This window comes from Sander vitreus, chromosome 4 (genome assembly GCF_031162955.1).
Source record: "Sander vitreus isolate 19-12246 chromosome 4, sanVit1, whole genome shotgun sequence".
Taxonomy (NCBI): Eukaryota; Metazoa; Chordata; class Actinopteri; order Perciformes; family Percidae; genus Sander; species Sander vitreus.
The window spans coordinates 21,789,470-21,803,587 of record NC_135858.1 but is presented as its reverse complement, the minus strand read 5'-3'; the positions used below and the strand labels follow the sequence as shown (position 1 = coordinate 21,803,587).

The 14,118-nt window shown below is 41.7% G+C and overlaps 1 protein-coding gene across 2 annotated transcripts in view; it reads right to left on the bottom strand.

Annotated features, from left to right (window-relative positions):
- Positions 1-14,118, bottom strand: part of LOC144517123 (acid-sensing ion channel 1B-like) — a 63,082-nt gene that overhangs the window by 25,189 nt on the left and 23,775 nt on the right. For both annotated transcript variants that reach the window (XM_078248999.1, XM_078249000.1), the window contains exons 2-3: positions 9,194-9,344; positions 1,661-1,788 (exon numbers count right to left, since the gene is read on the bottom strand). In XM_078248999.1, coding sequence (XP_078105125.1) covers positions 1,661-1,788; positions 9,194-9,344 — 279 coding nt within the window. The remainder of the gene's footprint in view (positions 1-1,660; positions 1,789-9,193; positions 9,345-14,118) is intronic.

Below are 14,118 nucleotides of genomic sequence, written 5' to 3'. Positions count from 1 at the left end.
CAATGATGACAAGCCTCGTTTTTCCAGTGAGGGAGATGCCGCCCCACACCATCACACTGCCTCCACCAAAAGGTGTTACTCTAGCTGTGCAGCAATCAGCATAGCATTCTCCACGTCTTCGCCACACTTTGACCCTACAATCCAACTGCCGTAGTCAGGCACCTGATTGGCAGCACCTGGGGGTACCAGAAGCTCAAACAAGTGTCAATAGCAAAATAACCTGTTTCGCAATGGCAGAGAAGATTTGGCAAATTTTTCATGGCCGCAACTGTGACGACCCCAATCCTCAGCGCTGCTGCTCATCCCACAAATGCATGTTCCTTACAAATGGGGCACCATTTGAAAGGGAACTAAACAGGTTTTCCAACAGTATCAGATTTATTGGCAAAAAGCATTGTTACCACAGAGCAATTATCTACCAAACACAAATTTCCTTACTTTTTGTGCTAAGTTTATCTACGTATGATAGAAAATAAGGAAAAGCATAATAGGTTCCCTTTAAGACATTTTGATAATTCTCTGAAGTTTTATGCATTATCTTTTATTCAGTCTATGCTCCAACATACATTTGTGGGCTTTTGCACCCAAATGTACTTGCACTTAACCACAGATCTTGATACAAAACTCTGCTAGCAGTCCCATGATATAGATTTAAAACTAAAGGAGACATATGTTGTCAGGTTGTCTTGCTACCACAGTGACTTCCTTTAAATAGAGTAAATAGTAAATACTTTAACTTTTTTTAAATTAATTTCTGCCATGTCACTTTTAACCATTTAAACACTGTATTGTACCCATCATATTTAGCTATATTAATGTCTAAGTCTTTTTTGCTTTTGTTTGCAACATTGTTTTGAAAAAAAAAAAAGCTATACAAATAAAAGTTATTATCATCATTATTATTTAAGAATAACTAAACCCCAGAGTTTTTTCTATAAAAAAAACTGTAAAAATAATGGACGAAGCATTAGTGACCTTACCCGGCCGTTTTAAATCCGAGAGTTGGCATTTGTCGCCATCTTGATATTTTGGAGCCAGAAGTGACCATATATGGACAAGAGGGCAGAGCTGGGGAGGATGACACGGCTAAGCCAGTGTCGTGTATGGTTTCAATGGCGTTGTGTGAAGCTAAACGCTACAGAGGAAAAGTCGGTGATTTTCAACTGGGTGACGCAATTATCAAGCAGAGTTTTGCTGGCGGGTAAACGGGGACCTCCGGGCACTGGCGCCGTTCATCTGCACGTACGGCAGTACACTGACAGAGCTGGTCAACACGACACAGACAACATGTCATCTGGCACCGGATCAGTCAATACCAACATTTTCTACCAGTAGAAGGCAGTCGCTATGCATATTTATAACACAATATGTAGAATTCAAATACTTTGCACTAAAATGTCAAGATTTGGACCTGAATCCATCAACAAAATTACTAAATACCTATATACATTGGTTATCAGCTGAAAAAGTGGTTTGGGGGTTTAGTTACTCTTTAAAACTGATGGGCTCATTTTATGTTATTGTTTGAATTACAGACACAAAACCCTCAGAATTAAATTAAAAGGCCAATATTAACAGAGGGATTCTCCCAGACAAAATGTACTGAGATATATTCTTGTATTTTCTGTATTTCATTTCTTTCAACTTTATCAAGACGTACCCGTTGTTCCTGACAGGAGACAAAAGTCTGAAACCCTGGCGCCACTCCAAAGCCCAGCTGGTCTATGAACGGCGGCTCGTCCTGGGTGTGGATCTGAACTTTGATCCCTGCTTCAAATGACGTCTCGTCTGTTGACAAGAAGAGGTTAGGACATTTACAACAGGGATGATGATTTGTATGCACACATTGGTCTGCATGATCTACCCAGCAGCAGTTGTTATTAATCAAATGAAGAAAAGCTTTGCAGCAGTGGAACATCTTCAGCCAATGAGTAAAAAACAAGCAGGGAAACAAAATCTAAAAAAAAAACATGACAAATTATAAACCATCTTTAACGTGTAGTCTTATTTGAGCTGGAAAGAAGCTCTTCAAGAGAGTAATTCCTTATTCATTCGTTACATCTATGGACTTCCAGGGATGACAATCACAATTAACAATAGCTGGAATGAGGAGTGAAAGGATAAAGAAGATAGACTTCCTAAGTAGAGCGGTTGATGATGAATATGTGCCCCATAGGAGTCTTATTTACTGCGGGGGGAAATGTGAAAGTGAATAGATAAATTAATAAATAAATGATGATGAGGATAAAAGGAAAATCAATACAGCTGACAGCTTCCTTGGATACAGCACTCTGCTGTTTAGATTTTAAATGAAGCAGATGGGCCTCTTTGATACTGAGATCAGGGGAACATTACAATTACATAGTGACTCAAACCTATACTTGCAAACATATTTCTATCATATTTGCAGAGACCTAGACCTGCTTATCATGATGATGGCAGGCTGGATTCAAGAGATTTAGTTCCTTTGAGTGTTGGCTCGGGGATAAAGTAGGATGTCTGCTTCCTGCCGCCTTTCCTCCCTGCATTTCACTCTGTATCGTCCTCTAAGTGCCAGACTTTCTCACTATTTTCAATTAAAGAGCTCAGGGATGCGGCTGGAATTCAACATGAGAGCTTCGACAAAGAGCGACAGACTTTAACTGTTACACATTGCTCTTCTGAGAATGGAAACAAAGCCATCTTCTGCTGCTGCCAAGACTAATACTTAAAAGGCTTTGAGCAGCAAAATATACATCAGTAGTGCGCAAGCTCCTGCAAGCAAAAGCGAATGTCAATCTTAAGTCATGGCCATCTGTCATCCTTCTACAATCGAATAATGAAATTTGGGTTGAACCTTGGAACAAAAAAGAAGAGAAAGTCCAGCTGCCTCAAAGTCATTTCACTCCCTGTGCTTTGTTGTGAAATCATTTTAGGTCAACAACAATTACACAGAAAGTGTAGACAATTTAACCTGGAGACATAATGTACTGTTGCTATGGTTTTAACAAGAAAATCACAAGCTGATCAGTGAAAGATTAGAGATATGTATTTTATCAGACCACATCATCACACCTGCACACCCACGTTTTCTTGGATTTCTCTTTGGTTGCCACTGTGGCCTCACAGTATGAATGGTTTGAAATCGACGCTCCCAGCTGTGTTGCTTCTGTGAGGAGTTTGCATGTTCTCCTCGTGTCTGTCTGGGTTTCCTCTAAATGCTCCTGTTTCCTCTAACACTTCAAAGGCACATACAAACTCTAAATTGCCTGTATGTGTGAAAGTAAGTCTCTATGTATTAGACTCTCATAAACTGAAGACCTGTCCTGGGAATAACCTTCCTCTCACATAATGCATGCTCAGATATGCACCAGCCCCATGCCACCCTGAAGGAGATAAGTGGGTATAAAAAATGGATGGATGGAATACTCCGCTTCTTGTTTAGAACTGGGGCCTCATTTATCAACCGTGCATACTCACGTTTTTGTGCTTAAACGATGCATGCCCCTATTTCTACGCACAGAATCTGATTCATTAATTTTTTCTTCTTGTGCTTAAGAATATGTATACATTCTGGGAGTGTGAACAGGTGCATGAGTTTTGGAATAAAACAACATCAATAATATCTGATGTGATAGGATGTCGAATTCCTACTGACCCGATTGTTTTGTTACTTAATGACGACTCTAAATTACACCTGCTTGGGAGAAAATTTGGCTGGCCGGCTCTACTGCAACCAAAAAAATGATAGCTCAATGCTGGCCATCACAGTCCATCAGATATGTAGATACCTTATCTGTCCTCATATCACTAACATCCACCATCATGGACATGCTTTAACATCCCAGCAGATTCTTTGTGTCCAGTGACACAAACCAGTGAGAGCCATTAAAAAGAAATAAATGATTAGGGCCTATAAATTATAGTTCTGTTAATGATCATGGTGCTGCAGCCTCAGAATGGGACATAGTAGCCTAGTATCTTACTTTTTTGCCCGCAGGATTGCACCCAAATGAAATTATAGGTGTAATACAACTTTTTCACCAGTAATGTTATAAGTTAACTGTGATTAAATATGAAATGAATACACTGTTACACTGTCTCCCACACCAATTCTCTCTCTGTCTTTTTTAATGAAATACATGTTCAAACTCGTTGTTTGTGCGCATCAGTATTTCCGCCGACCCGTTTGTTTGTGGTTGTTACCATGGTGAATCGTAGTATCATGGCTCCATTCATGCTGCCTTTTTCTTGTGGTGGTGCACGCGCGTGAACCTACTCTGAGTTGACTGAACCAACTCATATCAGCTGTTCTGGAACCAAAAACTCAGAGTTTCCCATCTCAGGGTAAATCAACTCAGACATCAGGGTTAGACTCAGAGTTTGTTAAACCTCCTTCCTGAAACGGCCCCCTTGTGACCTCAACACCACAAGAATTAGAAGAGAGCGACTAGGCAAGGTGTGATTTTAGTTTTCTTATATTTTGGTTTGTTTTCTTTTCCTCGAGACCGCAGTGGGTGGGGGGTGGGTTTTGGTTCCTGTTCGATTGTATTTGTTTGTTCTGTATGTTGTGTTTTCAAAAATATAAAAATAATAAAAAATTGATCATAAAAAACCCCCACTTCTGACCAGGAAAACCAAGAAACCCTTAGTGGTACACACTAATTAAAGACGCTCAAACCTAAACTCAACCATGTCATAATGGATGGGTTGTTAACAATCGTTCATAAAGACATTTCTATTTAAAAAAAAAAAAAAAGTAATCTCTTCTTTCAGAGGGAAATTATGCCTTTATTAGCTCTATTTCCACTGGATTCTCTAGTACTTTATCACTGAGCACCTCCGAAGTTATATAAGACAGAGGATCTGTTAACGACATTCATACGTAAAAATACTTAATCGGTAATACATTTTGGTACCGTCGATTTTAAATGTTTAACTAAGACAGATATATTTTCTATTATGCTGAAACTGTTAAAAAGTGCAATATTTAAAAAGCACATTAAGAGCAAATTTGTAATCTATGACCTACACTGAAGTATTACTCTGTCCAATGTCCTTTGTCAATCAGCTGTCCCAATACTGTATGTTTATTCATTTATCTTTGGACACCCACTTGTGGAGATGTCAAATAAGACAGTTTGGTTTTGCCTACTTAATGTTTTAGCAATGTAATGAGAGGTTAGTAACGACAGGTGCAACCTCAACGAATTGAGTAGCCACGTCCCTCGCGGTCTCACTGCATTTGCTCGTAATAAGCACTTGTAACCACGTAAGTGTGTAAATAGAACACTAGGAAGCTAAAACAACACTAGCAATACCCATTAAATGAGACTTATGTTTAACACAAATTCTTTCTTGTTTGCTACTTTTGACAACAACAAGTAACTCTTTCAGAAAGACTTTTTTTCAGAAAGTAAAGACTTTCAGAAGGGATGTGTTGACCATATTTGGGATTCTGGGGGTGTTTCTGTATGCAAATGAACTTGCACATGAACCAACAGTACATTATGTCTCCATGGTTGAATAGGTTAGATTCATCATTGGTCATTGTGTAAAGTTGTGCGTGTACATATTTGATGGATACCAATTTTCTTGTACTTACAGACAGTTCCAACGCACATATTCAGAACATGCATGCTATGATAAATGAGGCCCCAGGTGTTCAAACTAGCACATTATGCATTGCACAGCCTGCATCGAGCCAGATTAAACAAACAGGTACTAAATGATGTTAAAATTAAACTAATCGATAGCCAATCTGCATCATTTTGACATTAATGACAAAACCTGCAAAAAAAGTGAATAAAGTATATGACTGTGTATGTACTGTAGTTACTGCATACTTTAATCATTTAATAATCTTAAATACAAAGCATTATATATTAATATCTTTAAATCATTTAGGCTTGGAGTAGATGCAGCGTTATATTTAAATATTACAGTCACAGCATTGTGCTTCATGTTTAATGCTGATCATGTGCAGAGTGTTTCTGTGACCACACTGAGCTGTCTCTTTACATTCAGTGCTCAGTGCATATAAAATATTGATCCAAACACACAACAGCATATGCAGCTGCATTAAAATCAAAGTTTCAGGGTCCCCAAGGAGACTTAACTGTGTTGATGAAGGGTCAACCCTGAATGGAAGAGGCTGTAGCCGCCATTGATTTTATATCTGGCAAATGGTTGTGCTCTTGTTTGATTCATGTGGACCTGAAGCCTGAATGACAAGTGATACAATTGTATTACAATAAAATTGAAATGAAATCTTCTGATCAATATCCATCTGTCTTTATACACATTAGTGGATAACATCTTGTGGACACAGTGGGTGCATTTCAAATTATCAGGGCGTGTATTGTTCAGGATCATCCATCCATCTTCGTCTGCTTATCCGGTATCGGGTCACGGGGGTAGCAGCTCCAGCAGGGGACCCCAAACTTCCCTTTCCAGAGCCACATTAACCAGCTCCGACTGGGGGATCCCGAGGCGTTCCCAGGCCAGGTTGGAGATATAATCCCTCCACCTAGTCCTGGGTCTTCCCCGAGGCCTCCTCCCAGCTGGACGTGCCTGGAACACCTCCCTAGGGAGGCGCCCAGGGGGCATCCTTACCAGATGCCCGAACCACCTCAACTGGCTCCTTTTGACGCGAAGGAGCAGCGGCTCTACTCCGAGCTTCTCACGGATAACTGAGCTTCTCACCCTATCTCTAAGGGAGACGCCAGCTACCCTTCTGAGGAAACCCATTTCGGCCGCTTGTACCCTGGATCTTGTTCTTTCGGTGATGACCCAGCCTTCCTGACCATAGGTGAGGGTAGGAACAAAAACTCCCTACGCCTGCGGGTTGTGGGGGGGGAAAACTCTGACTGTTGTTTGTGCATATGCACCAAACAAGAGTTCGGAGTATTCGGCCTTCTTGGAGACCTTGAGTGGAGTCCTGCATGGGACTCCAGTGGGGGACTCCATAGTTCTGCTGGGGGACTTCAACACGCACGTGGGCAATGATGGAGACACATGGAGAGGCGTGACTGGGAGGAATGGCCTCCCTGATCTAAACCACAGTGGTTGTTTGTTGTTGGACTTCTGTGCTAGTCATGGATTGTCTATAACGAACACCATGTTCGAACATAGGGATGCTTATAAGTGTACTTGGTACCAGAGCACCCTAGGCCAAAGGTCAATGATCGATTTTATAATCGTTTCATCTGATCTGATGCCGTATGTTTTGGACACTCGGGTGAAGAGAGGGGCGGAGCTGTCAACCGATCACAATCTGGTGGTGAGTTGGGTCAGGGGGTGGGGGAAGACTCTGGACAGACCTGGTAAGCCCAAACGGGTAATGCGGGTAAATTGGGAACGTCTGGAGGAGGCCCCTGTCCGACAGACTTTCAACTCACACCTCCGACGGAGCTTTTCGTGCATCCCTGTGGAGGCTGGGGGCATTGAACCCGAGTGGACAATGTTCAAAGTTTCCATTGCTAAAGCTGCGGTGAGGAGCTGTGGTCAGGGAAGCCGTCCGACTGAAGAAGGAGTCTTTCCGGGATATGTTATCCCAGAGGACTCCGGAGGCAGTTGCAAGGTACCGAAGGGCTGCAGCCTCTGCCGTGAAAGAGGCAAAGCAGCGTGTGTGGGAGAAGTTCGGAGAAGACATGGAGAAGGACTTTCGGTCGGCACCAAGGTACTTCTGGAAAACCGTTCGCCAGCTCAGGAGGGGGAAGCGGGGAACCATCCAAGCTGTGTACAGTAAGGATGGGACGCTGTTGACCTCAACTGAGGAGCACTTTGAGGAACTCCTAAATCCGACTAATACACCCTCTATGGTAGAGGCAGAGCTGGAGGATGATGGGGGATTGTCGTCAATTTCCCTGGTGGAGGTTGCTGAGGTAGTTAAACAACTCCACAGTGGCAAAGCCCCAGGAATTGATGAGATTCGTCCAGAAATGCTTAAAGCTCTGGGTGTGGAGGGGTTGTCTTGGTTGACACGCCTCTTCAACATTGCGTGGAAGTCTGGGACGGTGCCTAAGGAGTGGCAGACCGGGCTGGTGGTTCCCCTTTTTAAAAAGGGGGACCAGAGGGTGTGTGCCAATTACAGGGGTATCACACTTCTCAGCCTCCCTGGTAAAGTCTACTCCAAGGTGCTGGAAAGGAGGGTTCGGTTGATAGTTGAACCTCAGGTTGAAGAGGAACAATGCGGATTCCGTCCTGGTCGTGGAACAACGGACCAGATCTTTACTCTCGCAAGGATCCTGGAGGGAGCCTGGGAGTATGCCCAACCGGTCTACATGTGTTTTGTGGATCTGGAGAAGGCGTATGACCGGGTGCCCCGGGAGATACTGTGGGAGGTGCTGAAGGAGTACGGGGTGAGGGGGTCCCTTCTCAGGGCCATCCAATCTCTGTACAACCAAAGTGAGAGCTGTGTCCGGGTTCTCGGCAGTAAGTCGGACTCGTTTCAGGTGAGAGTTGGCCTCCGCCAGGGCTGCGCTTTGTCACCAATCCTGTTTGTAGTATTTATGGACAGGATATCAAGGCGTAGTCGGGGTGGAGAGGGGTTGCAGTTCGGTGGGCTGAGGATCTCATCGCTGCTTTTTGCAGATGATGTGGTCCTGATGGCATCTACGGCCTGTGACCTTCGGCACTCACTGGATCGGTTCGCAGCCGAGTGTGAAGCGGCTGGGATGAGGATCAGCACCTCTAAATCGGAGGCCATGGTTCTCAGCAGGAAACCGATGGAGTGCCTTCTCCAGGTAGGGAATGAGTCCTTACCTCAAGTGAAGGAGTTCAAGTACCTTGGGGTCTTGTTCACGAGTGAGGGGACAATGGAGTGGGAGATTGGTCGGAGAATCGGCACAGCGGGTGCGGTATTACATTCAATTTATCGCACCGTTGTGACGAAAAGGGAGCTGAGCCAGAAGGCAAAGCTCTCAATCTACCGGTCAGTTTTTGTTTTTTTGTTCAGGATCATCCCTCCTAATTAATGAAAGTGAAGAGACTATTTAAGAGAATTTAATATTTCAGATGCATTCTGAGCATACAATTGCTAGAGACAAAACAAATCTTAAACCTATTTGGTCTATAATATGCACAATCCAAATTTTTTTTAAATCTTTTTAAGTCCCCGCTTAAGGGCAAACATAAATACCTATGTTTTGGTTTTAACTGAGGACTTCAGAAATGGGATGTTTCATGTGATGTAACCACCAGGTAAACTTACCAGTCTCTCCCCATACAGGCAAGTATTCATCCTGCTGAATATCCAACATCAGTTCCAGGCCGTTGCCCATCCCACCCTTCATCGTCAGTAAGAGGGGTCGTCCATCTTGGCCTGAATTAAAGGTGTAGCACTTCCCATAGCGTGTGAATATCTGAAATACACACAGAGACAAATGTGGGGATTTTAGTGATACATGATCACAACTAGATGACAGAAGAGAAAGGCATCATTTAGGCTGCATCTCCATTTGCAGCTGTATGAGTTAAACTGTTAAAAAGTGGAGATAAATGTAGTGCAGAGCAGGGGACAGAGGCAGCTAAAAAGCACCTACAGTAACCTGTTCTTGTTAAGCTGTCAGCCGCAGACCTCAGAGGTCTTAGTGCTGAGATGCTGTTAACAAACTGAGCCCTCACCCCTCTCAGTGCTGTATGGTACAGTATGTGCTTGAGTGAATATGACATGACTTTTATATCAGAGAGGGATATCCTCACACACAACGACTGCTGGCATCAAAGTAAATCTAGCAAAAAGTGACTGAAGTTCTTCTGAGAACTCCACATACAGACTGTTAACAATTAAGAGAATGCAAAGATTTCTGTTTTAAAATAAGGAGCGATGATTATCGTTCAAGTCGGATGACAGAAAATTGAACAGAAACTACTATCAAAATTCTTGCATTTCGTTGTCATATATGACAGTAAACTGAATATTTTGGAGTTTTAGACTGTAAAACAAGAAAACTTGAAAATATCAACTTGGGCTGTGTGAAATTAAAATAGGAACTGGTTTACTATTTTTTTGACATTGGCAGATCAATCGATTATGTAAAGATGTTTTGTTGCAGCCCAAATCAAATGTGTCACCTGCCTCTTATTACCTCGTTACCCTCCGTATTTAGTCTTTGTGTTCCCCTTGTCCTGTGTCAGATCATTGTATGTGTGTGTGTGTGTTTGTTCCGGTCGTGTATCTCAGTGTCAGCTATTCTCTGGACTCCCTTGGTTATTTTTTGTGTTTTGGTTTAATAAAACCTCAACTTCAACTTTCTCCTGCCTGCCTGCTCCCTGCCTTTGGGTCCTCAACTTCCTGGAACTTAACATTAGGCATATACTGCACAGTGGTACTGGAGAGCTACTAAAGAGTGCAGCAGAAAACTGTGATCTATTGGCAAAGACATGATTGCCAGTGAACTAATGGATGTCTAATCGAATCCTAGACATTAGGAATTGGAAAGCCATGGCCAGGATCCAAAATAAATTGTTTCCTTTACTTTGTTGTCATGCCACATGATTAGGAGCTCTGTATCAAAGCATCCTAGCTCACGATTAACTTATTATTAACCTTCAACATTTTGACATTCACATGAGGAAATGGTAAAAGGAAGTGGAGGAGGGGTTCGTAGAGAAGAAATGACAATAGCAGCGGAAAAGTAATAACTGAAATACTGTAAGTCTCCTCCTATTCGTCCTCCACTCTTTGTCTAAATATTGTACACACAACATACAATAGAGATAAGGCTTCATTGTGAGATAGCGGTACAAAGAACTTCATCAAAACACAGCTTGCACAAAAGGCTTCTTTTTTTTTTTAGCTGAGACTGCCTAAAAATGTTGCTTTACTGTATTTCTTGTGAATGCATTGCGAGGACCTTGGTAACACATAGGGAGGTGTTGATGGTGACTTATGAGTCAGACATTAGCACTTCATGACAAATTACTCAAATGTCACAAACACCAGATGCACGGAGCAGAAAAAAAAAGGAAAAGTTAGCATAATGTGAATCCTGTTCAGTGAAGTGTGCAGGAAAAAATGGAGTGGGAATCACGATGAATTGCCTCCCAGGGTGCGGTTATATGGGAGCTTTTACAGTTTTTCTTGCTTGCTTTGACACAGCAGTCAACTCAAACTCCACATTTTTCAAAACAGTTAACACACAGGCCGAAACAGTGGCACTCACGGTCAAAATGACACATTTTGTTTGCAAAAGGCTCTAACCGTGCCAAAACATTTAAAATATGCAACAACAAAAACAAATTTGCCCTCAAACAACACAACTTGCAAACAAGTGTATGAGTTCTTCCAATCAACCATTACACAGTGGACAACAAAATACTCAATACAGCACTCAGTGCGAATCAGTGCACCATTGCTTGTAATTGTAGCCTATTACTGTACATAGCTTTCATGCCAGTGACATTTGTTGACAAATGTTATTGATTCCATTGATCCTTATTTTGAAACTGTGGCTGAAAACTGAAATACTGTAAATATTACACAAAATACATGTAAACCAAAATAAAATCTATTAGAGTATAAGAAATTAAGAAAATAAAAATAAAATCTATTACAATAAAGTATAAACATCTATTACTGTAGAGTATAAGAAATAGCCACTATTGATACTCAGTCTCTTCTGTCTTGACGATGGGGCCACATGGCCTAACCCTGCAGACTGATTGCTAATTGAAGATTTGTGTGAAGGAGTGTCAAACAGGTGCTTCAGTGATTTCATACTGATGTAGGTAGTTTCTAATAGTTAGGAACAGATGCTTTCTGTTTGGTAACCATAGCTAAAACAATGGAGTTTGGACTGCTTGAATGACATCCATGTTAACTGTTCTGCAAAAGGGTGGGAAAATGTGTCAGTCCAATGAGAAAGGGTTAACACATTTGCAAGAGGTGTCTTCTGCTCTGCTGAGACAGTGATGATGAAAACCGAGTGGATCCCAGTTTCTCTTCAGGTCAAAGCAATCAAGAAAAACTGTAAGACAAAGTGATGAAATGTAATAAAAGGCTTTCTGATATTTGGACACAATATGAGATTGAGATGTGACCTTTTCAGTAGGTGTCAAAACCGGGTAAAAAACAGTCTGCAACACCCGCCTATGTGCAGTGACTCCAGCGGAGGGTACAAACATCAATAAAAATGCCCCTGAATCCATCTTAGCCCTGCAGTCGTCTCTGACCATAATCAGATCTCTTTGGAATATAAGACAGGGGAAATCTTACAATATCAAGGCACCACTTGCATCAGCTTCACAAAATATCTCAATCTGATGATAAGAATGTGCAAATCCTGCAGAGAAAAAAAAACATCTCAGCCAAACAAGCCACATGTTACTTAAAAATCTTAATCCAACCAATTTGTTAAGACAATTTCTTTCCATAGTTCTAGCCGTTTACAATGACTACAGGAGACAAGTTTAAACATTCAGCGCCTCTTTGATGCTCACACGGAAAACAGAAAAGCATTTGGCAGACACGCATCAAGAAAACAGTAAAAAGATTGTAAGTGGATTGTGTGGAAGTGTGCGTTCTCAGCAAGTGCCCGAGCATGCACACACATTTGTACGAGAATATGAATGAGCATGCTCCCATGGAGTGTGTATAGGCTACAGTACTTTTGTTCACATGTACAAAAAACATGTTTGTTCACATGTTGCTTGCCATCTGTGTGTATGTGTTGATAATGTGGTGATTGACTACAGGGAGGCCTGTAGTCAGAGTTGCTGTGGTAACCAGGATATTGTGCTGGCTGCATTATGTGAAGAGAAGCAGCAGTGGGTGCCGGTGGTGACCTTGGGGAGTCAGGATCTTCATTGTGTTCTGCAACTTTGAGGTTTACACTCAGTCTCTAAACATGTTTCTTTATGTCTGTCAATCGAACAGCCTCTCTATCTTATTCAATGTTGTAGCTGGTGCAGCATAAAATTCCGCCAATAATATATCCTAACAATTCAGCAGGAGCTATTTTGGAAAAGTGCAACCTTTACCAGAGACAGAAACCTCATCATCGCAAAAAAACAAAGGAAAAACTCTAAATTAATAAATTATTTATTAAGTGGAGCAATCAGGGCAGTATTAAATGGCTCTACACACACAGTGAAACATTTCCAACTTGTTGGTATTAACCTCATTGCTCAAAATAGCGTTGGGGGTGAGCAAATATTTGTGATGCCTAAGCAGCATTTCTGAGGAAATACATTTTTGGTTCTCATACTGCTCCACACAGAACCTACATTGCATTTAAAATGAGAACCACTGTATCTTCTGAACTTGTAAACACAGGAATGAAATATTTAAACCGACCCCACCTATGGGGAAAAACACTGAGAGAGACATCACCGTCTCTCGTTCTGGCAGGGTGTAGAAATGTCAGCGGCTCTCTCTTCGATAAATAATTCACAGAGAGACAGCCTGAGACTGTTGAGGTGGCCCTCGGCTATCCTTCACATGACAATGTGACAAGGATGAACAAGCTGTTCCGTAAAGTTGCCAGGGAACCACTTTCCCTCTCCATTGATTTCAAAATCAGCACTGAGCACAAAGGTGCAATGTGTTGTGACAGCTACAAACACAGACACCTAAGAAAGATTGTCTGGGTTGTACTTGGCACTGAATCAACTGAGCTAAAAATAGGATTTGCTTATGGTCTCACTGTGTTATATGTAATTAATAGATAATGAAGTGTGGCAATTTACTGTTGTGGGGTATCCACTTTCTGTCAGTGTACTTCATCCATATGGGAAGGGAGTGTTCACATCTTACACTATACTATAATACATTCCAATACAACAACCACAAACAAAAAAGAAAGCACAGATTTGAAGGTCTATATAATAGGAGGTTATTCTGTCCACCTGTTACTACACTTTCTGACTAGAGCAGAAAGTTGAATATTTAGGTGGAGAGAGCTGAAAGCTTACTGTGAGTTTCTCAGTCAAAAAGAGTCAAAGGAGTCACACTTGTTAAATAAAATGTGCATGGTTGCACTGCTTTATGGACTTACAATGATGATGCTGTTGGTAGATATAATAGTATTAGTGGAATTGTTCCTTTAAGATTATGAAATATTTTTATGTGCAATGTGAAAGCGGTCACCCGTGGCGATGAACCCACAAAGAATCAATCGACCCTATAGTTCTCAG